General features: G+C 46.0%; 1 protein-coding gene and 1 pseudogene across 1 annotated transcript in view; both read left to right on the forward strand.

The window, feature by feature from the left end:
• Positions 1–10,521, forward strand: part of SEMA6A (semaphorin 6A) — a 126,215-nt gene extending 115,694 nt beyond the window's left edge. Inside the window, exon 20 of the mRNA XM_060008985.1 lies at positions 9,323–10,521. Within this exon, the coding sequence (XP_059864968.1) occupies positions 9,323–10,521 (1,199 nt within the window). The remainder of the gene's footprint in view (positions 1–9,322) is intronic.
• A 1,464-nt stretch (positions 10,522–11,985) lies between these two features.
• On the forward strand, positions 11,986–12,759 carry LOC132423351 (uncharacterized; annotated as a pseudogene).
• The last annotated feature ends 13,369 nt before the right edge of the window (positions 12,760–26,128 follow it).

Genomic DNA, 26,128 nt, shown 5'->3' on the forward strand with positions numbered 1-26,128 from the left:
TCAAATAAGTATTTGCAATTAGATTTCTTTGCTAAAGGCAGGGGCAGCCATTATGAACTGTATAGAAATAATGGAAGTTCAGTATAGTCACCACTGACAATGCTTTATTAGAAGGGAAAACGATGTCAAGAAATTTATAAGGCAGCAAACTGCGTTATACCTAACCTTTTGGACATATTAGAGCTTGTTGTTTCCAGTCCTACAGCCTCTTATTATTCTTAAATAATAGATAACACTGGACACAATCATCTGACATTTTGTTAAGGTAATAAATACACTGTAAGTGATGATGGGTCTTGCACTCCATGATTTAAAAGCACACAGCAGAAATTTAATGTAACTTAAAATGTCTTATGTAATTCTATGGATTTGCAGATTCAGTTCAACTCAGCAGATGTGTAAGCACGGAGCTCCGCTGAGGGCACTTTTGTACCAGGCATTTTTATTACTCTAAAGCAGCACCTTAAAATGGGGAATGAAACATGAGCTCGGGTCCCTCCTTCCATCCAGAAAAGAAAGGAAAAGAATCTTGCTGAGTTTCTTATTCTCTTGTCTGATCATGGAGGGGTGAGGGAAAAGATCCCCTGAGTCATTATCAGATGTTGCTTGATGGCTGTGCATTGCTTGAGTGGAGTTGACTTCAAGGTGACATGTGATGCAAGCTTTAAAGGAGGTTGCTCTATTCAATAGTGAGTTCCTACCAAGCTTCTGCTTCTTCTGTCCCTGGGACTCAGTCCTGACTGGGCTCTCTAGTACCACCCACTACCTGATGGCCCCTGCGACAGAGTTGGGGAGCATCAACAATTCCCCTGTCTTTATGCTGAGGCAAATAAAGAAACCATGTGCATTTTTCCAGCAGCTTTTCGCTCTGGCATATTGGGTTGATTCTGTTACGGAAGTAGTGGTACAACATTTTAGGCCATATGTCAAGCTTTTGTCAGGTACCAAGGGAAAGTGTTAGGGATGTGTTTGTCTCTCCAATAAAACCTTATCCATTTTGTATTCTTTGTCAGAATATGGCAACTGCAAGAAAATGTCATACACGAGACCCACTAAAGAGTCACGCTTCAGTGAACATCAAGGAAGACTATTTATTCATTTTTTTACAAATAATTTTGAAAGTCTGGCTATACACTGCCTCAGGGATGTCTGGGGTTGGACTTTAAAGCATAACACCTTGATGCTGTTTTCTGGAATATTATTCATATCATTTAGGGCAGTGCCTCTCAAGCTTTAGTGAACATACAAGTCATCTGGAGGCCATATTAAAACATAGATTTCGGAACCCAATCTCCAGAGATTCAGATTCAGAAGGTCCGAGGAGGACCCAAGGATTTGTATTTCTAACAAGTTCCTGGTGATGCTGACGCTGAGTATTACTGATTTAGGACACCTTCCAAGTTGTATGGGCTCTTATTTAAGGTCACTTTCCAAGATTTTGTTGTATTTTTAAATCCTTATTGCTCCATTCTTGGCTAATACACTTGTACCCAACCAGAGCGTTCCATTAAAATAGCCTATCTGAGACCATGCAGAAGGCAGGTAACTTGTCAGAAATTCTAGAAACACTCCCCTTACATTATTAATTGAGCATTAACATGTGTCCTGCACAATGCCCAGGATCATACAGCTAGTTACTTATAGATCCAAGACTTGAACCCAGGTCTTTATGACCTCAAGATTTACGTTCTTAACCAATAATACCCAGCCCCATCTATAACCCAAGATCCCAAGAACTATATTTCCAGCAAGTTTAAGTTTTAGGAATATTCAAACAAACCTATTTCCTCATATTTGTTTTATCTTCATTTGGCAGAGAAAAAAAAAATCAAAGCACTGCAAATAATCCAAAGAATCACCTGAATTTCACAATTTTATAAGGAGATCCACTTCCCTATTTTGTAGCTTTGATGCCTCTTAAGAGAGCAAAGGAAGATGGGACCAGGAAGCTGGAAAACAGAAATGCTTTGTCTGGTTTCAAAACCTATTTAGATGTTGGGTTTCTAGCCTTATTAGAAAGAAAGCCTCAAAAGGAAGGAAGATAAACCATGCAAATTCTGCTTAAAACTTTGCCCATCTGAAATAGTCATTACAAAGACAGCGACAGTCCTAACACATGGAACCACAGATCAACATTCCAGAGCATGGCTTTTTTAAACGATCTCATCATGACCCCCGGTCTAGACCTCAATCTCCACTCTGGGTGTAGCACTCCCCCTGGCAGTGCCAGGTCTAAAGCAGTGGAGCAGAGGAGGAACAGTGAACCCAGAACTCCCACTGGCCCAGAGGGAAAAATGAAGTTGTATGCTCATTCCCCCGTTCCCTCTTGCGATGGCATCCCAACAAGAAGTAAAAATGTATCAATTTCAAAGGTGATAGAAATGGAAGTGGATTCATCTGCAGACAGCCACAGTCAGTATTATTTCAATTTATGAGTTCTAAAATAGCTTCTGAACTGAGGATATTAAACAGCCAGGAAGCTGCCTCTACTTTGGCATGGTCAGTCATGAACTTGATACATCTTGAAGACCATGGCCCCTCCCGGCACCTAATCTTCAGCCTGCCAGGGGGAGGAAAAAAAAAAATTGAAAATAAAAGAAAAAGGAAAGTTTGAGTTATAAACTCTGAGTCCATTTCCACGGCTGCTGGCAGTTCAGCTCATTTCTAAGCCATCTGGTTCGCATTATGCAGTAAGACAAGGAGAAGGCTGCTTCCTGCCGAGATAACCACAGAGAGCGCCCACTGCACTTCCCGTGTGGTCATCTCTGTGGGCTGGGGTGTGGCTTTGAGGATAAATTGTCTCCAGTTAGGGTTTTCCCCCTATCTGCTTTTTTCTCTCTTTCATAGGGATTACAGCAGGCCCTCTGTGGTTAGCAGGGTGATGCTTGGCCCGGGACTCGTTCATTCACTCGCACTGCCTTGCAGGACTGTGAGGCTGGCATTTTGCTGCAATAAGATTTTCAAACAAGAAGGATTGGGTTGTTAGATTCCATCCACCCAAGTTGTTAGGAGGATTTCAAGGGAATTACAGGCTTGTCTTACTACAAAGCAGAATCAAGAGTCTATTTTTAGGGCATCCCACTCCAGGGCTTTTCTTGGTATTTTGCCATCCTTCTTAGCTCTCAGACCCAACACGAACCCCACTCCGGCTCTACGATGGAGGAAATGTCCATCCTCCTTTTTGCCTTTGCATATTTCTCTAAAGGACACAGAGGGGCTTTGTTGTCTTTGTGGTCACCAGGTCCGCTTTACACAGATGCCTATTAATCACTTCACTATGGCGACAGACACATCCATCATATCACAGCAGCTCTGACACAGGCAGTCCAGTGAACAGGGGTGAGAGAGGAAAGTGTGCACTTAACCATTTCAAGGTACTGTCTGCCCAAGGCCTCACGTACTTAGCAAGGTAACTGGGATGGGGATGGGTAGGGCTCTTCCTTGGGACTTACTTTAATAGGTGCAATAGAGTTCATGTATTTTTCTTGGTCTGTTTGGCTTCATTTTTTCATAGGACAGATAACGTCTCCCAGGTATGTCTGTATGATGCAGGGGATAAGTACAGTTGAAGACAGAGTCTTAATTTTAGTAACAGTAATAATAAATTCAAGTAGACTGGCTGTGCTTTTGATGCAAAGGTACTGACTCTTTGAAGCCTATATTTTTTTCAATAATGGATTCAATGTGAAACAGAGTAAGCTGAACCCCGCTCTGACTCCATGGTCAGCTTTCTCAAGCAAGAAGACCATTGAAATGACAGGTAAATTAACCAATAACTTTCCTTCCAAAACTGACATGTCTTCTAAATATCTTTTTCAGACTTTCATGGCTTTTCACAGCCTGCTTCCAAATGGTGTTTAGCACTCACTCCTAGTTTTCCCCTGCAAGTACTCATTCACTCATGCATTCATTTACTATTTATTTAACAGCTATTTACTGAGCACCTTTATGCCTGGGGGTTCAGCAGGAAATCTCTCCTTGATGATTTTAGGATAGAGAGGTGCAGAGCTCTGGGGACACTTACAGAAGGAAGAGCTAAACTGGCTTGAGGGAGTTGGAGAAGGCTTCCTCATGTAAGCTGAGACCTAAAGGAGAAGGTCAGTGGGATGGGAGGTAAGCAGGGATATTCCGGGCAGAGGGAGCAGCCTGTGTGAAAGCCCAGAAGCAAGTGCGAATGCAGTGGAGAGGCTGGTGCCTACAGCTAAGAGACTACAAGGAAGTTGGACCACTGGCCATTACTGAACACAGCCTTCACTTTCCTCCCCTCCATGCCTTGGTTCTTGTTGCTGTCTCCACTTGAGCTGACATCCTACGCACCCTTTACACTTAGCTCAAATGTCACCTCCTACATAAAGCCTTTGCCCATCCATATTAGGTAGAAGCAATGCATCTCATGACGCTTCCGCACTTCGGATGTAGTTGATGTGTGCGCACCTACCTTCTCCCCGACTGGATCACAGGGTTTGTGCCTCCTTCACCTTTGTCTCCCCAAAACCCAGCATAGTACTTTCATCTGTGCTTAGTAAATGTTTGCTGCAAGGTGCTTGCCACCAAAACCTTATTAGTCCAGGAGAGTGACAGTCAAGGCACCAAGAACATCACCATCGAGCCCTGAGATAGGAGAGCATATTTTCTGAGGTATGTTGTCCCAGAGCCTGGCGCTGGGCTCCCTGTGCAGACTAGAGACAACAGCAGAGTACCCGCGAGCTACCAAGAACCATTATTTAAATAAAGAATTTGATGTGTGAAATTTCAGAGTGCATTGATATAGTCATCGTAGGAAAAGTCAGAACTGTGTTGGGTTTCCTCTTATTTTGCAGTTTATAATTGTTCTTATTTTGAATTACATATTGTAGGGCCTGGAGGGCGGGGTTGTTCGTAATCTTTTCATCGCTTCAGCCTCTAAAGAGCTTCAAACTGCCCCTCCGAGACCTCCTTCTAGCAGCATCTGAAAACTCTCTCACCTCAGAGGAAAAAAAAAAAAGTGGATATTCTATTCTTTCTCAGTTCTGCCAATTTAAGGCATGATTTCAGAGAAATCTCTACGCCATTGTGTGTCTTGCTTCCTGCAATAGGAAGGTGGAAAGAATAACCATTTAGCACCTCATGACTGGTGAGAAATAGCTGGCGGTTAATTAATCAATGCAAAGGGTTTTTCAGATACTGTTTTCATTACTAATGCCCCATTTTCAACTGGTGACAGCAGAAGGCCCAGGGGTTGGTGGAGGAAGGCATTTCAACAGCCCAGGCTGGAGCCAACTTTCCCCCTCTACAGTGGGGGAACGTGGGGAGGGAGTATACCACCCTACAAAGGCCCTCCGCTTCCCCAGGGTGTCATCGCAGCACCTGAAGCAATGATGTTCCTCCAGCCCCAGCCCTTTGTAAAGACACACTTGTTCTGAATTAGTTAATTCTACTGGCGCACTCAGTTGTTACAAATAACCCATTTACCCTCACCCTCTCTTGTGGAATTATCCCAGAACAAATGTCTTCATTTTTAAAAAAGTTTATCCTATTATTATTTTGAATACATACTGAGCACCTGTATAGATTCTTTTGCCTAATGGATGTTAGTATGATTATTCTGTTGCATGATTAGAGATATGTTTCTGTGATTTCAGAAGCAAGGTTATACATAGTCACTCCAAAGATGACCCAGCAAATTTAGAAGTCCATTTAAAAACATGTCTCTACAATGTACTGCAAACCCATTTCTTTCATAATCACTTATTAAGTGTCCGACCTAAGAGCCCTGGGGATGGTTAGGATTATAAATGCATATAAAATATGGTCCCTGCCCTCAAGGAGCTGGACTGCAGGATTATTATTCCTCCACTAGGAGTATATAATCTCTGTGTTTTGCTCAACATTTCCCACTGTTGTTGTTTTACTTATTTCAAAACTCAGGACCTATAGGCAGTCCTGAAACAGAGGTACATGTTCCCTGATGTTGCCTCATCGACCTCTGGCAACCCTTTGGCAACATTTGGACAGCCGAAGGTTTGGAGCTGGAAAGAACAGGTCTATCCCTCCCCTGGGAGACCTATAGCAAATGGATTCTAATGGCAAAGCCTATGACTGTTACTCTTAAGCCCTCGGTGAACTACTAACCCACCATTTCTCTTTTGTGGCTTCCTCTGACCTTCAGATTTGTCCAGCAAACTACAGCACTTAAGCTCTTTCTTAATCATTATTTAAACTGATTCTTGTAACTACACAGTAAGGCATTAAGTGTGTTAACCCCACATTACAGATGGGAAAAACTGAGGCTCAGAGACGTTAAGTCATTTGCCCAAAGGTCACCCAACAGTAAATGGGAGCTTAAAACTCCAGGCCTTTGGAGAGCTCTAGTGTTGCACTACCCCCGGCCTCACTGACAAGTCTGGTGTGTTCAAGCCTGTGCAGTGACCATTGGCAAAAAGTTGCTTTAATCATTTGCCCTTTTTCATGATATAAGTAGAAAGCTTTCAGTTTGGAAGGTGTTTTCCAAAAATAACTTTTAACGTCTTATCTTCTTGACTTTCAACTTAATCTCTGATCTGTTTCTAACTTTGGACGTGGGGTTTCTGAATGTGCACAGGTGGATGAGGGAAGCCACCTGCTTCACGGTGGATATCTCAAAGCCGAAGAAACGCAGAAAGGTTTTTTGTTTGGTTGGTTGGTTTTTTTAACATCTTTACTGGAGTATAATTGCTTTACAATGGTGTGTTATTTTCTGCTTTATAACAAAGTGAATCAGCTATAAGCAAGAGGGATGTATATGCAGAAAGATTTTTAAGGACGCTATTTACATAACAACATGAGCCAGAGAAAGCCATCTGAGACACTATTTTTCTCAAAGGTCAGACCCTGCTTGATTTGTTAACAACCAGAAACCTGAACTCAAATATCATCCACTAAAAGTTTTTCCCAGTGAAAAAGCGAGTGGGGTCCATGAGTCTAAGACAGTTAAGGACCTTCAGACATGAAAGAAAATTATTTGGGAGCTAAAAGTAAAGGAGCAATAGATAAACTTTAAAATTCTGGAGTTCTCCCAATTAAACAATAAAGGAAACAAAGGGATTGCTCTAGCCTCCGGCTTTCTATAGTTCTCTTGTTGAGATGGTAATTTAAATTGTAAAATCCCAAGTCAATTGTAGATAACTACCTATCACAGGTATGAATCTACTGGGGAGGCCCAGCCCCCGTAAATACAGTTGGCTGGAAGGGACCCACGAAATACCCACTGCTATGAAAAAATTTAGTACCCCGCATCAGTGACATCACCAATAAGCAAAATTAAACCCATTTTATTCACAGGTGTACATTTTTTGTACCATCATATGTAGGTGGTTAAAAATGATGTTCAGTAGAAACCCACTCAAAACCAAAATTGAAAGAAAATCAGTTGCTATTTTAGCATTACAACAAGGAAATGCAAATTTAAGGAAGAAATTCTCATTGGCACAGTTCCTTGGTGACTAGGTATTAAAACATATTTGGATACAAGACACCCCACTGTTTGGGGAGCTCCACAACACATAAGGTGTGAGTTACAGCTGAATTTCCGGCTCGTTTTTGCTTCTCAGTTTCTACCCCTTAAAAGTTCATGAAGATAAGTCTTGAAATATTTGACAAGTGTCACATACGGAAATCATTCAGTGTCTTACTATCTTTTCCCTGGGGTGAATTACCTCCCCTGCCCTTCACTACCAAGGGCATTTGTTTAATCACAGAATCTTTATTTCTCAAGAGATATTTGCTGCTTCTATTGATCCCCCCACCTGAAGTCACAATCCTTTGTCACAGGACAATCATTTCCACAGCAACCAACTGTGATGTCACAATTGGGGGGAGGAGGAGAGTTCACAAAGAAAAGAGAACGTTTTCTTCTTCAGGCTAAGGTTTCTGAGATTTAAAACCACTGCTTCACCCATCAAAATATTTTAGCAGAAAAACTCCGTGACAAAGCTGCATTTCTTCAAGGTCTCAGCTGTGACACAAAGCATTTCAGCAGAAGTGTAAGGGCTGTGTGTTGTGGCTTTGGGAAGGGATAGAGATTTTTATTTCATTTCATTCTAATTCTATGCCACTGATATCTGCCAGTAAAACACATTAAACATATTCCAGAAAGAGTTGATTTAGTCGATGAAAAATGTGTCTCCTGAGACCAGAGAAGGTACATTTTCCGTCTTACTATCATTTCCATAATAGGAACAATGTTTACATTTCCTCAGCCCATGCAGGGCCTCTAATGTATTCATGTTCTTTCACTCTCCAGAGGCAGGAATTGAGGTATTTGAGATTTTATTTTTTTAGCTACTGCATCAAGCACTTAAGATCTGACAATTGTGATGTGTATTCTCACTTGGTATTAAAAAATAAAAGCTTCAGTGTTTGCATATGATTAGTCTCTCAGCTTGGTGGCTAATTAAGCAGGACCAGGGAAAGCCACTTTCTTCAGAAACACGGCATCTTGGTTTACGTAGTGTAAGATTATTGACAGGTAGAGCCACACAATTTTTATTAAACTGAAGAGATTAGCTCTGCTGAAGAATTTCACCGTGACAACAAACCCTAGCGGTAATAATGATACCTGACACTTCTCAAACTCACTACAGGAGCCCAAATGGTCTCTTTTTCTAAATATTCTTTCAGCTCAAGTAAGGGAAGAGCTTCATTCAAACATTTAGCATATTTATCTGAAATTGAGTGTGCAAGGGATTTTCTTCTCCCTTGTAGAAGTGATGCAAAATCAGCATAAATATTTGTAATCTGTGCACTTTAGCTATTCTCTTACACTATAAATGGTACACCCTGTCTTTCCCCCAGTTGGTTGAAATGCTAACCAGCTTTTCTCCAGATAGAGGCCATGTTGCCCACAGGAAGTCATCAGCAAAGTCCCTGGAAGCCTGGAGTGATGTGCAGTTTGTTCATTTAACATGCATAAAATTGTTGCCTATTCCCCCAGACTCAAAATATCTCGCAGTTTTAGGACCGGGAGGATTGAAAAGAGATGAGAGGGAAAGAAGGATAAATGTTGGAAAGGAAAAACTTCCATATTCCATGGAGTGAAGCAAAGTAGAAAGAGCCTATACTTGAAAAGAGGGGGAAACACTTTTAGAACACAAAGAGGGCAACAATTGAAGTCTATTTACATAGTTGGGGGTGGGGTGGGGAGGATTAATTAGTTAACGATTGGCAAACGGTGTCTTGAAGACGAGTTCTGCGGAGGTGCTGTTCTCACTTATTACTGTTATTAATTAACTGGGTGCATGCCAAACAAAAATCAGCCTCACGGTCTGCTTTCATTTCTTAACACCATATGCGATGCATTTTGCAGGAGTGATTCGGGAGAGTTATCTCAAAGGCCACGACCAGCTCGTTCCTGTCACCCTCCTGGCCATTGCGGTCATTCTGGCTTTTGTCATGGGAGCCGTCTTCTCGGGCATCATCGTCTACTGCGTCTGTGATCACCGTCGCAAAGACGTGTCCTCCGTGCACCGCAAGGAGAAGGAGCTCGCCCACTCGCGCCGCGGCTCCATGAGCAGCGTCACCAAGCTCAGCGGCCTCTTTGGGGACACCCAGTCCAAAGACCCCAAGCCGGAGGCCATCCTCACGCCACTCATGCACAACGGCAAGCTCGCCACTCCCAGCAACACCGCTAAGATGCTCATCAAGGCTGACCAGCACCACCTGGACCTGGCCGCCCTGCCTACCCCAGAGTCCACCCCGACGCTGCAGCAGAAGCGCAAGCCCAACCGCGGCAGCCGCGAGTGGGAAAGGAACCAGAACCTCATCAACGCCTGCACCAAGGACATGCCCCCCATGGGCTCCCCCGTGATCCCCACCGACCTGCCCCTGCGGGCCTCCCCCAGCCACATCCCCAGCGTGGTCGTGCTGCCCATCACGCAGCAGGGCTACCAGCACGAGTACGTGGACCAGCCCAAAATGAGCGAGGTGGCCCAGTTGGCGCTGGAGGACCAGGCGGCCACCCTGGAATATAAGACCATCAAGGAACATCTCAGCAGCAAGAGTCCCAACCATGGGGTGAACCTGGTGGAGAACCTGGACAGCCTGCCCCCCAAAGTCCCCCAGCGGGAGGCCTCCCTGGGACCTCCCGGAGCCTCCCTGTCTCAGAACGGCCTGAGCAAGCGGCTGGAGATGCACCACTCCTCGTCCTACGGGCTTGATTATAAGAGGAGCTACCCCACGAACTCGCTCACGAGAAGCCACCAGGCCGCCACGCTCAAAAGAAACAATACTAACTCCTCCAATTCCTCCCACCTCTCCAGAAACCAGAGCTTTGGCCGGGGAGACAACCCACCCCCCGCCCCGCAGAGGGTGGACTCCATCCAGGTGCACAGCTCGCAGCCCTCGGGCCAGGCCGTGACTGTTTCGAGGCAGCCCAGCCTCAACGCCTACAACTCACTGACCCGGGCGGGGCTGAAGCGCACGCCCTCGCTAAAGCCGGACGTGCCCCCCAAACCTTCCTTTGCCCCCCTTTCCACCTCCATGAAGCCCAACGATGCGTGTACATAATCCCTGGGGGAGGGGTCAGGTGTCGAACCAGCAGGAAAGGCTAGGCGCCCGCTCAGCTCAGCAAGGTTCGCGGCTGCTGAGTACCCACCCGACCAAGACGGCCGCGGCGGCGCCCAGGACTCTGGGTCCTCCCCTGAGACGCGGGGGGCGGGGGGGGGGGGCGCTCTTGAAAATTGGGCCAAGCTGTTCGGTGAAGGTTCGCGACGCGGGACTCACCTCCATTCTCTTCCTTCACTCTTCCCCCACGCCCTGCAACAGGTCGGACTCACGAAAGACTTCAATCAGCATCACAAACATGAGCCAAAAGCACATACGCACCCACCCACCCAGCCCCGCGTGTGCGCCTGCGCGCAAGTCTGCGCGCACGCGCACGTCACACACATGCACACACACGCGCGTGAACGGCAATTGCAACATTGTGTCCATGACTGCACCAAGCGCTGCCCAACTGGGCTAGCGTTCCAACCTGCAAAACACAGATACATTTTTAAAAATCATGACAATTAAAAAGAAAAAAAGAATTCATTGATAATTCTAACTCAGACGTTAACAAGGGCAGAAGTTTACTATGCGCAGATACTGTGAAATGCCCACCAGTGTTACAGCTTTCTGTTATAGCAGATGAATGCCATGTTGGGCAACTATGTCATAAATTTCTGCTCCTCTCTTTTAATGAAATAACCTGACCGTTAACGCAAGTAACTATTTATTTTTCACGCTTTTTTCCTTAAGGAAAGGACTCTCCACATACCGTCCTCTGAACAGCTCTTCAGAAAGTCCTTTGACAGTTAAAACTATTTAACGTGAAATCCATTAACTGGAATAATTGAGTTTATTTTTACAATAAATTCACTGAGTAAGTAAGTTGCAGCTGGAATCCTGAGCTTGTGTTTGGACTGATATCTAGCTAAAGGAAAAACTTAAGAGGGGAATATTTATTTAAATCTACCAGTTAAATTTGCTGGTCAGGTCCCTGGCTTATAACATGCAAAAGAGTAATTAGTTTAAAAGTCCTTCCAGATCCTAACTTCTAAAGCAACCAGGAGAGGAACTTTTAGAATGGAACATCGCGTCCCATTGCTGCCAACATGGCTTTGTCAGTGGTTCCTACTTTCTGTGAAGGCACCAGCTTGTGATACGCCATCTCATTTCACTTTGCATGTGAGACAGAAAACAAAATCCACCAACCGTGTGAACTAATTAATATGCTGGCTGCTACCTTGCATCAATTAATGGTTTGATCACACAGGTTTTTCGTGGGGTTACATCTGTGAATAGCCTGTTTTCCACATGTAAATTTGTGCCTTACACCCTGAGTTGTGTACACTTGCAAACTGTCATTATGATCAACTTTTCCCCCTTTTGAAAGAAATGCAGATATTTATTTAACCCTCCCTCCCCCCACCCCCAGTCCAGCCCTCTGGAAGATTAGCGTCCAGCAGATGGAAGAACAATGCAGTGGTGATGGTTACAATCCTGCAGCCTGGGAAAGCTGGGCGACACCACACCCTCTGATTCACGCATTCTTCTGGTCGTGCCAACTCCAACCACCCTTTGGCCATGCTGCCAAGCGTGGACCCCAGTGTTGTGGGTGGCAAATCTCCTTTCTTCCTCCAGAGCTCCCTGCTTCCCTTGTATTCTCAGATCATTTCAAAATGATGATATCCTCATTAGCCAGCAGAAAAGGGACTAACATCCCAGTCCTCATTCCTGCTGTGTCCACTGCCTGGAGAACACAGCAGTGAGGTTGGGCAAGCACCTGGGTGGAGTCTCCAAGCCATGTGCGCAGCACACAGGTGCAATGCTCACAAAGAAATGACATGGAAATAGATGCAGGCAGGCTGGTCCCTGCTGTGATTAATGAGTAACTCCAAGTACAAGGCCAACAACAATGGATGCTACAAAAACGTTGACTGGGGCAAAAGGTTTTTAATTTTTTTAAATTTCTTTATCCTTTTGCGGGTATTGTTTGTAGGGGGAGGGGGTCGGGCGTGTGTTTTTCCCCTTGGTTTTCATTAGCTCAAGCACACACAAGGGACTTTTGTTTACTCTTATCACGAACAAAAGAATTGTCAACATACTGTAAACTGTGAGCATTGTTGGTTGTTATCGGTTTTTTAAAAACAGCTAAACAGTATATTTAGTGGTCTCTTTGTCTCTTTTTCATTTCCAGTTTGATCTTCTGGGTTTAGTATTGTCTTAAAAAGAAAACTTTCTAGAAAAGACAGTTGGGGATAATTTTGAATTGGCTGTGAAAAGTGGTACCTCCGTAAACAGAGTGAGACCTGGGCGTGTCGCAAGGGCACGTGCACAGCCTTTTATTCCAAACACCCCTTGCAGTTTTGCTGTTGTTCGGGATAGGTTTTTGTTATTTTTGTGTTATGTTTTTGTTTTGTTTGTTTTGTTAGTGGAATCAATGTTCACACCCCGTGAACTCTGTACCCTGAAACCATGAAACTTTGCTAGGAACAGAGATGTTGTCTTCTTCCTTCTATTTTCTTTAGAAATGTGGAACTTAGGAAGATGTGGGTATGTATCACCCTGCTACCCTCTCCCCCAAGCTTCACTCCCAGAAGTACTGAGGTGCAACACCTGCTCTCTCGTCCCCATGTGCGGGCATCAATGCCTCAGCTGTGTTACAGAGTCCCGTGTCAAACTTCCACCCCAGTCCCTGTATCCCACAACCCATCACTTGTGGTGTTAACCCTGAAATGCCCACAGGTATTGAGCTGGTCTTCTGCATTTAAGTATTTTCCCTTTTTCTTTTGCTCCCCACAGCGTGTGGGGAGAGGGTCCATAAACCTGAGTGTGCCTTTGCTTTCCACCCTTGCTAGACACTGGTAGATGCAACCAACTCAGATTTATATTTGTTGTAAAGTTGTAAAAAATATTGTGATGTCACCAATTTTCCTTCCACCTCCACACCCCCTAACATCTGATTCACGACTTAATGTATGTTGTAAAAAAGAAAAAAAAGAAGGGAAAAAAAGACAAAAAGGCAAGGAAAAGGCTCTTTATTACTTAAAAGTAATAAAGCAAGACTGTTCTACATTCTCTTTTGTGTCCTGAATGCTTTTATTTATCTCATAATTTCCCCCTTTTTGCCTAGGGTGCTCCTCTTTCCTCCATCTCTATTTGGCTTCCAAAGCATAAATCACAATGTAGTTAGAACCATTTGTCTGCAATACCCACACCCTGCTCCCCAAATTATTGAAGTGTTCTCTCTGCCTGCACCCAGCCTGGAGCAGGATCGGAGCAGAAGCCACTGGTAATTAAAAGGCAGAGCATGCGTTGACTCCCTCAATTCATTTCACGCATTTTCTTTTTATGGGCTTGTTCATCATCAAACATTTATGGTAGGCTTGATAGTTAAGGAGATCAAGGCTAGGATTTTACTATGTAAGGTCCACTAAAAATAGAACCTGGGCTTCCCTGCTGGCGCACTGGTTGAGAGTCCGCCTGCCGATGCAGGGGACACGGGTTCATGCCCCGGTCCGGGAAGATCCCACATGCCGTGGAGCGGCTGAGCCCGTGAGCCATGGCCGCTGAACCTGCGCGTCCGGAGCCTGTGCTCCGCAACGGGAGAGGCCACGACGGTGAGAGGCCCGCGTACCGCAAAAAAAAAAAAATCCTTGCACAGATGTGACTTCAGCCTTTTTACATATTAATAAGGTGGAGGGTGCAGGATTTTACTCTTTGTTCGCATCTATCTCTTGTAAGCCAGAAGACACGGTCAGAGCTATGGTGCAATGCAGCACTTGATTTTCATTTTGCAGCGTAGCCTTTTGAAATGCCTCGATCAGGGCTTTTCTTCCCCCTCTGGAATATTTTTAAAACAGTTATTTAAATAAGTCTTCAGCTGTAGTATTTTACTTTTGACCTTCTGAAATAATTTTTTACAAGTGTTTTGGGTCAGTTTGAGTGTGGGAAGCTGCGGCTGGACCTCAATTTACACCCACAATGATCTAGTCACCTTCTGATAACTCATTTCCAATTGTGTTACTTGAATCCCACCCATAGGGCGAGGCGCTGTCAGGCACAAAAGTTGACTAGAATATAGTTGCTGCCTCCTCATTTATAAGGAGAGTGGACACGGCCTCTGTAATTGCCGTTGGGAGACAGGAACAAAGTGCTGAGGAAAAGGCCCAGAGGTTTGGGGCTCGAGGCTACACACGAGCTGGTCCTTACGGAATCAGTTCTCTGGACGGCTAGGGCAGGCAGAAGGGGAAACTTGTACAAAGGTGCCGAAGGTGCTGTGACTGGGACACAGAAGGTTTAGTGGACCTTGAGCAGGGTCTGTGAGAGAGCCTGACAGGGCCAGGGCTGGGAAGGGGGTTGGGGTCCGATCGGGAGCGGCCTGTGGACCATGTGCTAGGATTTTAGCTGATGGACAGTGGAGTGCATTTGGAGACTATAAAGCCACAAGCACATATATATGTTTGTGCTTTGGAAAGCTACCTGGCAGTAATGTGGAAATGGTCCAGGAAGAGGCTGCTGGCTGCTGGGCAATGTACCACGTGGCATGCCAAATTGTTAGGAGCAATGCGTGAAAATCCCACATCCAGTTTCGGATTCTTTAGGAAACAGAACTGAATCAGCTCTGTGACCATTCTTCCTTTTGTCGGTCAGAAGAGCTTCCTTCTTACGTGACTGACGGGTTTGCCCTGCCTGGTTATATCCAAATGTCAAATGGAGAGAATGGCCAACAGCTTGTCTGACCCTTTCATTTTAAAAAATGAGAAAGCTTTGGTCCATTGAGTGAAAGGACTTGCCACGATCCCAAAGCTGGCAGTAGAACACTCTTCCAAGGACGAATTTATTGTCTTTCATGCCCTCTTCATTCATATCATTAGAGTAATGCTAGCTAAAAAGACCTGACACTCGCTCCTCCCAAACTTCATCCCCAAATCACTCTGCCATCCTCTGTCACAGGAAGGCCCACAGACACGCCTCACTCTTCCCCAGCTGGGCATCCCAAATTCCTTCATCTGGGCCGAGGCAAGTGGGTCGGTTGGAGCTCAGATCACACTGTAGACAGTCCCTGCAGTGCAACCTGATACTTGGGATGGTGGCTTTTGCTGAAGTCAGCTTTGTTCTTGTCTGGTGAAGAGGTGACAGAGGCTGAACAGGTGCAGCCTGTATTTTAGCTGGAGCCCCAGGGATGTCCCTGCTCAGGCCTGAGGAGTGCCTCAGATAACCTAGATTTTGAATTGTTGTGTTTGCCTGCTTGCCTGTTACAGGGTTGGTGGCTTCTGCCAGATGTTTTCAGACTGTTGGCTCTCAGGAGTGGCTGTCCCAGCACTGCCAACAGGCTAGGTATTTCACGGGGCCAGAGCTGATGTCTTAGACCTGCCTGCTTTCCTTAAGTGCCATGCCAAGCAAACACAAACTGGTCTCATTGTTCAGTCTCCTAAGTTGGCAGAAGCCAAACAAGATGCCCAGAACCATAGTGCCTAGGCATTTGCATGAACAAAAGCTCTTTCCAAAAAAGTCATTCAGCAAGTGAAACAAAAGGGTCAGACAAAACAAAAGTGGGGAGTACTAATCAATTTCAGACATGGGATATTTTGCTCGAGGGAAAGGGGTAAGGGGAATTTCAAAGACCCTTTAGTAACAAAATAACACAATTAAGAGCATAATCCTCGTCCTGGCTGAGCACTGCCACAGCTGGGTACTTGGACTCAATAACCCTTAGAAACCCACACCTCACGCCTGTCTTAACCCCACGTGGTGATGTGTCTCTTGTACAGAATTGGGAAGGAAGGGCTCACATTTATTGATCGGGCCTGCCAGACAGATGGGGATCTTCAGTATTCCATTTAGACTATTGTGTATCCTTAGCTCTAACCCCCCGGGGATGCCTGGAGGTGGGGGGCAGTTGACCTCAACAGAGAGCTATATCTGAACTGATGTGCATTCAATGTGACTGGGCAGAAAAATGTGCAGATGTCCCTCTAGCAAATGGAAATGAAATTTGAGTAAATCAAGAGAGGCAGATGAGTGGTGGGGAGTTCCCCATCCCCCTCTGCAAACACATCCCTGCACACATGTGCCAACAGCTGCTGTCATGAGGCTTTTTCCTCTTGGTGTCTAATACCAAACATGTCACAGGGGTCAGAACCAGTGTCTGCTGAAGGTAGACCCTTTGGGAGGTCTTTCACCCCTCTTCCTGGTAAAACATGCATTCCACCTCAGCACTTTCTGGTCAAATGTGAACTGTCATAAATTACAGTCTCAGGAGTGAGAGACAAGACCTTTGCAGAGGGGCCTGGACACGGGTCGCTGGCAGCCCACGGATGCTGGCCGAGGTGACTAGCAGTTTTTTATTCTTCCTAATCTTCCTAATCTCTTCAAATAAAAGGAGATTTTCCCTTGAGAATCACTAACATCATCCCCAGAGCAAGTTACTGGTCCCGCTGATGGAGCTGCAATAACGGTCCAAATAAGGGGATGCTAATGAAGGGGAAAGTAAGTAACCATGAAATTGGAGGCATTTTTCTCATTGACGATTTTCATTTTTTAAAAAAAACAGATGAAGGTGACATTACACAAGAGCAATGCCAGGTAACCAGCATGAAAGAAACTCCAGCAGGATTCCCAGGGGTCTCCTAGGATGAGGAAGATGATGAGAACTCTTGTCTGTGAGCCAAACGCTCTCTGTCATCCTGTTCATCATGACACCTGCCCTGACCATGTTACAGGGTGGTGAGAAAGTGGGTGTTTGAGAGAGAGGGTAAGAAACTTAGTTCTCAGGTGTGGACACAGAACATTTTGCAGACCTGGCCCATGTCAGTGCGTAAGCACGAATGTCAATAATAGGGCTAACTTTTGCTTCATAAAAGATGAAACGTGGAATGGTGCCAACCCAAGAGGAGCAGGGCTTCTGCTTGTCGATGACATGACAATTTACGTCGGGGGCGTTTTACAGTTCGCAGACATAATCTTGTCCGTTCTATTATTAGATCCTCAGAACAGCCTAGTGGGGTGGGCAGCAGCACATGTATGATTCTTCTTATTTTACAGAAACTGGAGTTTGGAGAGGAGGGATCTATTGGAACAGTGATTGAAATAAAAATGGAGTCATGTTTCCAAAACCTGTGTGTTGACATCATCCCCTCAGCTCTCTCGGGGACACCTCAGGTTACACAATTATTCTGTTTCACCAAAGGGGAAAAGCCCCCCAAGAGCATTTCCCAGGAGCGGTGGCTAACAACAATAAAATCCCCCAAATAAAGGCCAGGCGCACACGTTCTATTTTAAGGGTATTGTGCACTAATATTTTTCCATCATTAAAGAATACATCTCTTCCTTCCTGCGTCTGCAAAGTCCTGATGCCAGCAGTGTTATGAGGAACTGTCAACAAAGCAGGAAAAAAAAGAGCTGAAGCCGAATTCCGTGACCTCCCTTCTTGAGATGCACCCTCCCACTTCAGGGGCAGTGACAAGGGCTGCCTCAGTGGAAGAAAAAGATGAAAGGCCTGGCTTTCAGGGCTTCTTCCTTTTACCCGAGCCTCACAGAGCACAAGAGAAATGTAAGAAGCTTAAGAGAATGCAGGCTTAATTGGGAACAGAGTCGAAGAAATGCCCTATATCTAGAAGGGTAAAGCATTTGCCTACCCTTCCCTTTATAGAAGAATGAGGTAAAGTAAGTATGAGAAGAAGAGGTAAGAAAGAAATACCCCTGCTGACTTCTCATGTTAGGCCCATTGGCCACTTTGGCACTATGGGTACCAACTAAACAATTCGACATCATCTCTGATGTCAATGGTAGGATGATTCTCCCGATGGGAGACAGAAGGTAGAGATGGCCTCCACCTAGGTAACGATCTTCCTCTGCCACATCACTGCCCATGTTCCATGTTGCCAGTGCTGAAGACTGGCTGTCCTAGAGTTCACATGCTGTTTGGTATGAGGGCACATGGTGCAGAAGAGGCAGGGCCCTCTTGTCTGGAGCGGGTGGCTGGCCTCCCTCCTGCCCTGGGGGCAGCGCGGCCCAGCCAGTCGCCGTGTCGGGCTATTCCATAGCCCTCTGAGGAAGCCAGCATCTTCACTTGCCTGCTCAACTGGTAACCTCAGACAGATTTCACTCAGAGGGAGAGGAAAATCACCCTTCTTCTTAACCCCACTGTTTTCTTTCTGCTTGCTTGGAGCGTTGCTGCTTGTTTGTTTATTTGTTTGCCAGCTGAAGCCCTGTTCCCAGTCCACAAGCCTTTTCTCAGTACACAAATAGGCTTTTTTTTTTTTTTTTTTTTTTTTTGCGGTACGCGGGCCTCTCACTGTTATGGCCTCCCCCATTGCGGAGCGCAGGCTCAGCGGCCATGGCTCACGGGCCCAGCCGCACTGCGGCATATGGGATCCTCCCCGACCAGGGCACGAGCCCGTGTCCCCTGCATCGGCAGGTGGACTCTCAACCACTGCGCCACCAGGGAAGCCCACAAATATGCTTTTTAGTAAAGATGAAGGCTTGGCTGGCACCAACTTTGGTAGTTCTGGTATAAAATATACACATAATTCCAACTGCTGCACGGTGCTATTTACTTAATTACGTACTCGGTAAACTGAACGACCTCTGACACGATTAACTTTCCCTGATCTATAGGGTCCGAGTCAATAACCGATTAACTTTGAAAAGGAAGGTTTCTATTCCAAAGTGTGCATTCCAAGACAATACCAAATGCAGTGGTTCTGAAGACCTGCCTCCTCCATTCCTGGGAAAAGGATACATTTGTTGTCTGAAACAAAATTGTCTATTGAAGTCTGATTAGGTGTTGGCTGCGTTGAATTCTTATTGGTGTTTAATTTTAAGAACCAAAGGTTTATCCCCCTCTGTCTCCAGAGTGAAGAGAAGTCCTGCAATCCCATTTCTTGCTTGGGGAGAAAAGATAATGTGTTAGACTGACATGTATGAATAGAAACAGGTAAAGAGTCTTATTTCCCTCTGACTTTGTAATTAAAACAGTGTAAGTCAGTAGGGAAGGGCTGTAACTGGAGCTAAAGTAAGTGAGGTGAAAATTACTAGGTGTTGGAGCATCTGCCTCTCATTTTAATTAGGTGACTATAACAGCAAGATCAAAAACTTCTCCTTGTCACTCAATCTGTTGAGATTTCTAATTGAGAAACCAAAGGGCTTGTTTTGTCCTCAGGAAAGAGTGACCCAAAAAGATCCTCTCTAATTACCTGGGCAGAGCAGCAGATAGGCCTGGGCCCAGGGACAGAGCAGCGCTCAGTGGGAGTGGTGTCATGAGGGTGAGGTGCTCCAAGACCAGGCCCACCAAGGCCAGCCCCCTAGAGGCTCTTAGGGACAGTCAGCCCTCATCTGGCAATCTGGAGTTCTCACTTCTCACAAGGCAAAGCAGCTGAGAAGGAAGTGCATCTCACTGTGAGTCTGTGGGTCTAGTCTGAGCTGGCCTCCCCATTTGTGGGGCAGTCATTCAAACTCTTGGCATGTCCTTTGCCCCATGTGCAAAAGTAGACAATGATGGCGGCCCCGTCTACTTCACAGAAGTGTGTAAAAGTCACATGAGGTGGGGCTTCCCTGGTGGCGCAGTGGTTGAGAGTCCGCCTGCCAATGCAGGGGACACGGGTTTGTGCCCCGGTCCGGGAAGATCCCACATGCCGCGGAGCGGCTGGGCCCGGGAGCCACGGCCGCTGAGCCTGCGCATCTGGAGCCTGTGCTCCGCAACGGGAGAGGCCACAGCAGTGAGAGGCCCGCGTACCGCAAAAAAAAAAAAAAAAGGCACATGAGGTGAACGTTTACTGGTGCTTACAAAACCCAGAATCCCACCGTATCCTTCTTCTCCAACTTGGCATCCAAAATGGGATCCTAGTCCTTTAAATCTTCAAATTAAATAAATGACTTTGAGTCCCCATCCTGCTGATAATGAAAATGTCTCTTTTTTCTCGCTCCCCTAAACACTCCTTATCTGCCAACAAAAGCAGCCAGCCAGACCTCGTTAAACAAAAGCCCTGCTTGGCCCGATAGGGTTCTGGCTCTTTCTCACTGCTGCGGCCAGCTCAGCCACACGATGCCTGTTCGGAGGCCTGGGGGCTCCAAACACTACAGTGCTGTGCCCCTCCTCCTTTCTCAGATGGCCGGCTGGGGAGAACAGGTTGTCCTGTCACTGAATCCTGCCTTCCCTGCTGCCAGGACTCTTCCTGTCTCCTTGGCCCCAGTGGTGCCTCTGGGCAGGACTCTCTGGCCTTGAGAACGGGCCCCAGAAAGCACTGCGAGGAACACAGCTGTAGGTTCACTCACCGCCTTTGCTGTTGAGGCAATACTTGTGGCACCAGCATGACGCCCGGCGGTCTTGGATTGCCTGTCTGCTTTGGTGCCTTGGACTCTATGCCAACACCCTCACAGCCGTTTTCCCTGAGCACACCTGCAGTGCTGCCCTGTCTGGGTCCAGAGCGTTTCCAATCTCAGCTCCATTTAGCCTGGACGGATGTACCACTCACTCAGTCCCAAGCCCATCCCTTGGGATGTCTCATCCCAAGAGTTTGTGACATTTCTTTCAAGAGAAAAACTACTTTGTTACAACTGTAAAGCATTATACCAAAAATGTCAGTGAGAGTCATTAGCATATATCTCACGGTGCTGAGAAATCGAGTTCAACACCCCTCTCCTTTTGGAGAAGACGAAATCATGACACGAGAGGTGGCTCAATAATACGCTGCTCTTTCTTGGCAGGGCTGAGGGCAAGAAGCAGGCGTCCCCATTCCTAATTCACTGCCTGACACCATACGCTATGCAGTACATATTTAACTACTGAAAAAAAGTAACAGCAGAACGTGGAGGCTGAAAGATAGAAACTTATTTCACTCTCATGTAACAGCCCCAAAGCACGTGATCCAGCATGGGTGGGGCAGCTCTGCAACTTTCAATGTGTGCCTTCCTTCTTTGGACCCGAGAAGCGTTTCTAATTGTGCCATTTTCTCAGTCAACCGGAAGAGCAAAGGAGAGAGTGGTGGACCATCCCCAGCCTTTTTTTTTTTTTTTCGGTACACGGGCCTCTCAATGTTGTGGCCTCTCCCATCGCGGAGCACAGGCTCCGGACGCGCAGGCTCAGCGGCCATGGCTCACGGGCCCAGCCGCTCCGTGGCACGTGGGATCCTCCCGGACCGGGGCACGAACCTGCGTCCCCTGCATCGGCAGGCGGACTCCCAACCACTGTGCCACCAGGGAAGCCCTCCCCAGCCATTTTTAAGAGCTAATCCCAGTAGTTGCACGGAACTCTTTAGCACATCCCAGGGACAGGAGTGTAACCACAGGGCTACATCAGGCATCAATGGAAGCTGGGAAACTTCAGTTTATTGTGCTCTGCTAAAACTCAGGCGTGTGCTGGGACTTTAAAAAAAAGAAGGGGGAATGGATACTGCAGGATATCAGCAGCCTGCCACATTCTGTGCACATAAAAACATTTCATTTACAAAAATGAAATGTAATCAACCACCACAATTGCTACATCAACACCTGGTTTAGGTACCCTGCCTCCTCCAAGCCTTCTCTGAGTTCCCAGGCAGAGCTGGGCTTTCCTTCTCTCGTCCCCCAAAGCAGCTTGTGCATAAAGGTTTCTAATCTGTACCACAATCCATTGGAAAGATTTGCTTCTCCACTTGACTGTAAACACATCAAGGGCAGGAAGTGAATCTTTTTCACCTTTGTAAGTCTACAGTCGACACCGAACCTGAAACTGTAGGCGCACAAGAAATTTGCTAAACTAGGTTATCATCAGACGTGAGATAGTAAGAGTTGAGTCTCCACACACGTCCACACAGAAACAAAATTACTGCTAGCAGTTGTCACAAACCACTGATTACACACTCACCAGGTACCAGGTACTGGGTTACGTGTTTTCCCAGCATTAGCTCATTTAATCCTCACAAGAATCCTACCTTTGTCATTTCCATTTGACAGATAAGGTAACTGAAGCACAGAAGAATTGAAGAACTTCCATGCTCACTGAGCTGGTGATTTGTGGATCCAGGATGTACATTTGGGTGACACCATAGCCAGTGCTTTTAATCACCTTGTGTCGTATTAGGTGACGTGGGCTTGGGGATGCTTTTTTAACATGACAAAGAGTGCCTATCAGAAACCAAGAGACAGCCAACACCGCAGGAAGCTAAGTGATTAATGACACAAGGGATGGCAGTCAGATTAACCCCTCAGCGACACTCTTCTGATGGTGCAGACAACACCGTGCAGCCCATCTTGCAGATATTCCGTATGTGCACGCCCACGTCAGTACGAAGGAGATGCTGCTCCTGTTTTCCAAAGGGCCTTCACATAGGAGATGAAGTTAGCAACTGAAATTTCAGGTGTCAAAAACAAACAAACAAAGAAATCTCCCAGTGTCCTAAACCCTTGACCCTCATGAGGTCCCCACCCCAGTACACACTCAAATACCTCAATCTGCAAAACCACAATAAGAACTAAACATGCAATGATAGTGGAAGATAAATCAGAGATGACTCAAGACAGCAGAGTGGGCATTAGCGGATTGTGACCCAGTGATGACACTGGGGACACAGAAGCATATCAGTGCTGGACACCAAGCACATATGTGCTGAATACAGAGAGAGAGAGAGAGAGAGACAGACAGACAGAGAGATTTATTTCTCTATTCTTTGATGCTCTGCTGTGTAAGTACTGAGAAGAATCTCCTAAAACCATCTTAGGAGATTTTTTTTTAATGCAACGTGGGTATGTTGGGGGAAAAAAGACATGATATGGAGGGGAAAAAGACAACAAGATTTGATTTCACAGACACTTCAGAAATAATGGCATAATCTTATCCGTTTTCAGCAAATACAGTCTGAAGCATTCAAGCCTCCGATAAAGGTGTATCACCGTCACTGGTGCAGCAAACTGCAGATTAAGCTTTTTTTTTTTAATGCTGTTCAAATTGCCGGTGGAGCAACCTTTTATGAGATATGATGGTTCAAACAATTTTGCAAAGAGCAGAAGACAAAGAATATGTTTTTACACTGAACTGGTTTCCTAGGAAACACTGAAAAAATGTAATAGGATATCTTTTAGAGGTAGTTCAAGGACCAGGGCTCTTCTTTACTTATTTAATTTTTTTGAACAGCGTTTAATATCTGCCTCTCCCTCTCTCTGCAGTGGGAGCTAGGAGGGTAGAACGAGCTCTCTTTTACCCAGAAGCCCGAGTGTCCCCTCGTTAATTGCCTGCTCTAAACAAAGGAAAAATATTTGAGCCAAGTTGAGCCTTCATTACTCTCTGCAGCCATTTGAAGTAAGAAATTAAAGGGATAGAATTTGAATCTTTTGCTCGACCATTAAAAAAAGAAAATCTCCAAATCCCAACGAAGAAATTAAGGGGAAAAAAAAGCCAATCCACTCTTTTTTCAAACCATGTCTAAATTAATCTGCTTCGAGGTCTTCAAATACCGTTTATTTTAGGTTGATTTTTACTCGGGCTCTTCATCCGTCTCTGTGCTGTGCCAGCATTTGCAAGCTGACAGAGGGTGCCTGAATTAGCAGGCTCACCCATTTCCCAAGTTCAGAGGCAAGATCACCAGGGTCTCGAGGCGGCAGAGAAGCTCTGGGTAAAGATTTGGGGGAATCCACAGGTCATGAACCTTTCAAGGAGCACAGCGTTGTCTGCAATGACACCTTTGCTGGCCCTCATTTCCACCATTCATCATTCATGTCAAGAGGAAGTCAAAATAGGAAAAATGAAGGAACATCTGGGCTGTGTGGGAAGGAGTTAAATTTGATTTTAAAATAAATAAGGCATCAAAACTTCAAGTTTCACTTATTCAAAAATTGGAGATGAAAATGTTCGTTTGAAGAAGTTTGGGATATTTTTGTGGATGGGCAAGGGTGGGAGGGGGCTGCAGTCTCACGAGGACTTCCTCACTTGTAGGTACTCTCATTGCCCTACCTCCGGCTCCGTGCAAAGAACTGGGGATAGCCCAGAGAAGGCAGGGGGGCCAGGAGGACAACTGGTGGCGGTGGACCCCCTCCCAGCATCAGCAGGCCATGTACACCCTACCTTTCTTCATGTCCCCTGAGTCTGGGTAAGGGTGACATTCTGGGAGGAAACCTCTTCAAGCTGAAAACAATACGACTGTTTCTCTTTCAGGATCTTTGAGAATTGGTGTGAGAGTCTCAAGGATCAACAGAACACTTAATAACTGCCTTTGTAAATGGTAGAGTGGGAGAACTTGCCCAGGAAAATGGAGGAACCCCAGAATCTGAAGCCTTTTCACTAAGATAAGAAACTGTAAAATGCCAAACCACCAAAAGCAAGATGACACGCACAATGGTTGTCCTTAAGGTTTCAAGGGACCCAGCTCATGCTAAAGGACAGGGCAGGCCCCAGAGGGACCCTATAACCCCACCCTACACGTTTTCAAATGCAGGTTGAATCGGATTACACTGAATATAAGGAACCTCATTGGAAGGTGGGTACGCGGGCCTCTCACTGTTGTGGCCTCTCCTGTTGCGGAGCAAGGCTCCGGAAGCGCAGGCTCAGCGGCCATGGCTCACGGGCCCAGCCGCTCTGCGGCATGTGGGATCTTCCCGGACCAGTGCACGAACCCGTGTGCCCTGCATCGGCAGGCGGACTCTCAACCACTGCACCACCAGGGAAGCCCCGGGAAATTCAGTTTTTAATGTAGCTCGTGGGGATGCATGGGGAGGGAACAAAGCAGTCCTTCCCATGTGCCTTGGTATAATGAGGAGGCAGGTGAAAATGCACAGAGGCTACATATGAAAGCCTCAGGTAGTGGTAGATATTTGGGTGCCATGCTTCCTTGCTGCTTTTTTTTTTTTTTTTTTTGATAACAGCATCTTACTTTCCTTTTGTAGCGTTAACGCCCCCTTTGCTGTGGTCTTGATGGGACCATAAATTAAGGTTGTTTGTCCTCCCCTAACCAAGAGGTAGACAGGTGACCCAAGCTAGACCAAAGTCTTCTTCCCAGAATCTTAAGGAGAAGGCTGTTCTCAGTGGTTGGCACTGATGCCTGAACAAAAGGAACATCACTGGATGTACCCTTGAAGGTACATCATTGTGATGTACCTTTACAGCGGCAAGCTGCTCTAGATGTAGACAGTAAAATACCCATATGCCCTAAAGCCTAGGATAACTGCCATTCTCCCCACCACACCCCTCGATCTTGCCTTGCCACATAGAGGGCCACAGGGGAATCAGAGGACAGGGACTCTTTCCTGTGGTTTCTGCATGGTCCGGAGGTTTCAGACACGTGTAGGCAGTGCTGGATCTTCCTTAGCTTTTCTGAAGGTCTGTTTTGACTGTAAATACAAATTCATCGAGCTTGCTCTGACATCCAGACTCTGCTTGTGAGAGCATTAGGCTGAGTAACAACATTGTAAGCAGTCTCTGGGCCCTGAATGTGTTTAAACAAACATGACATTCTACATGGTTAATGGGACTCCATAGGTGCTCAATGTAGTTTTACTCTATAAGGTTAAAAATGGAAATATATTTTTCCCGGGATATCAGAGACCCAGCTGTCAGGTGAAGAGGGAAAATCTCAATATGTGCATTGTATTCAGAGATGGGGGGCAGTGGGGGGGCTTGAGTGCAGTGGGGAGGGATGGGGGCTTTAATAATATAGTC

Source organism: Delphinus delphis, chromosome 3 (genome assembly GCF_949987515.2).
Source record: "Delphinus delphis chromosome 3, mDelDel1.2, whole genome shotgun sequence".
In the NCBI taxonomy this organism is placed as follows: domain Eukaryota; kingdom Metazoa; phylum Chordata; class Mammalia; order Artiodactyla; family Delphinidae; genus Delphinus; species Delphinus delphis.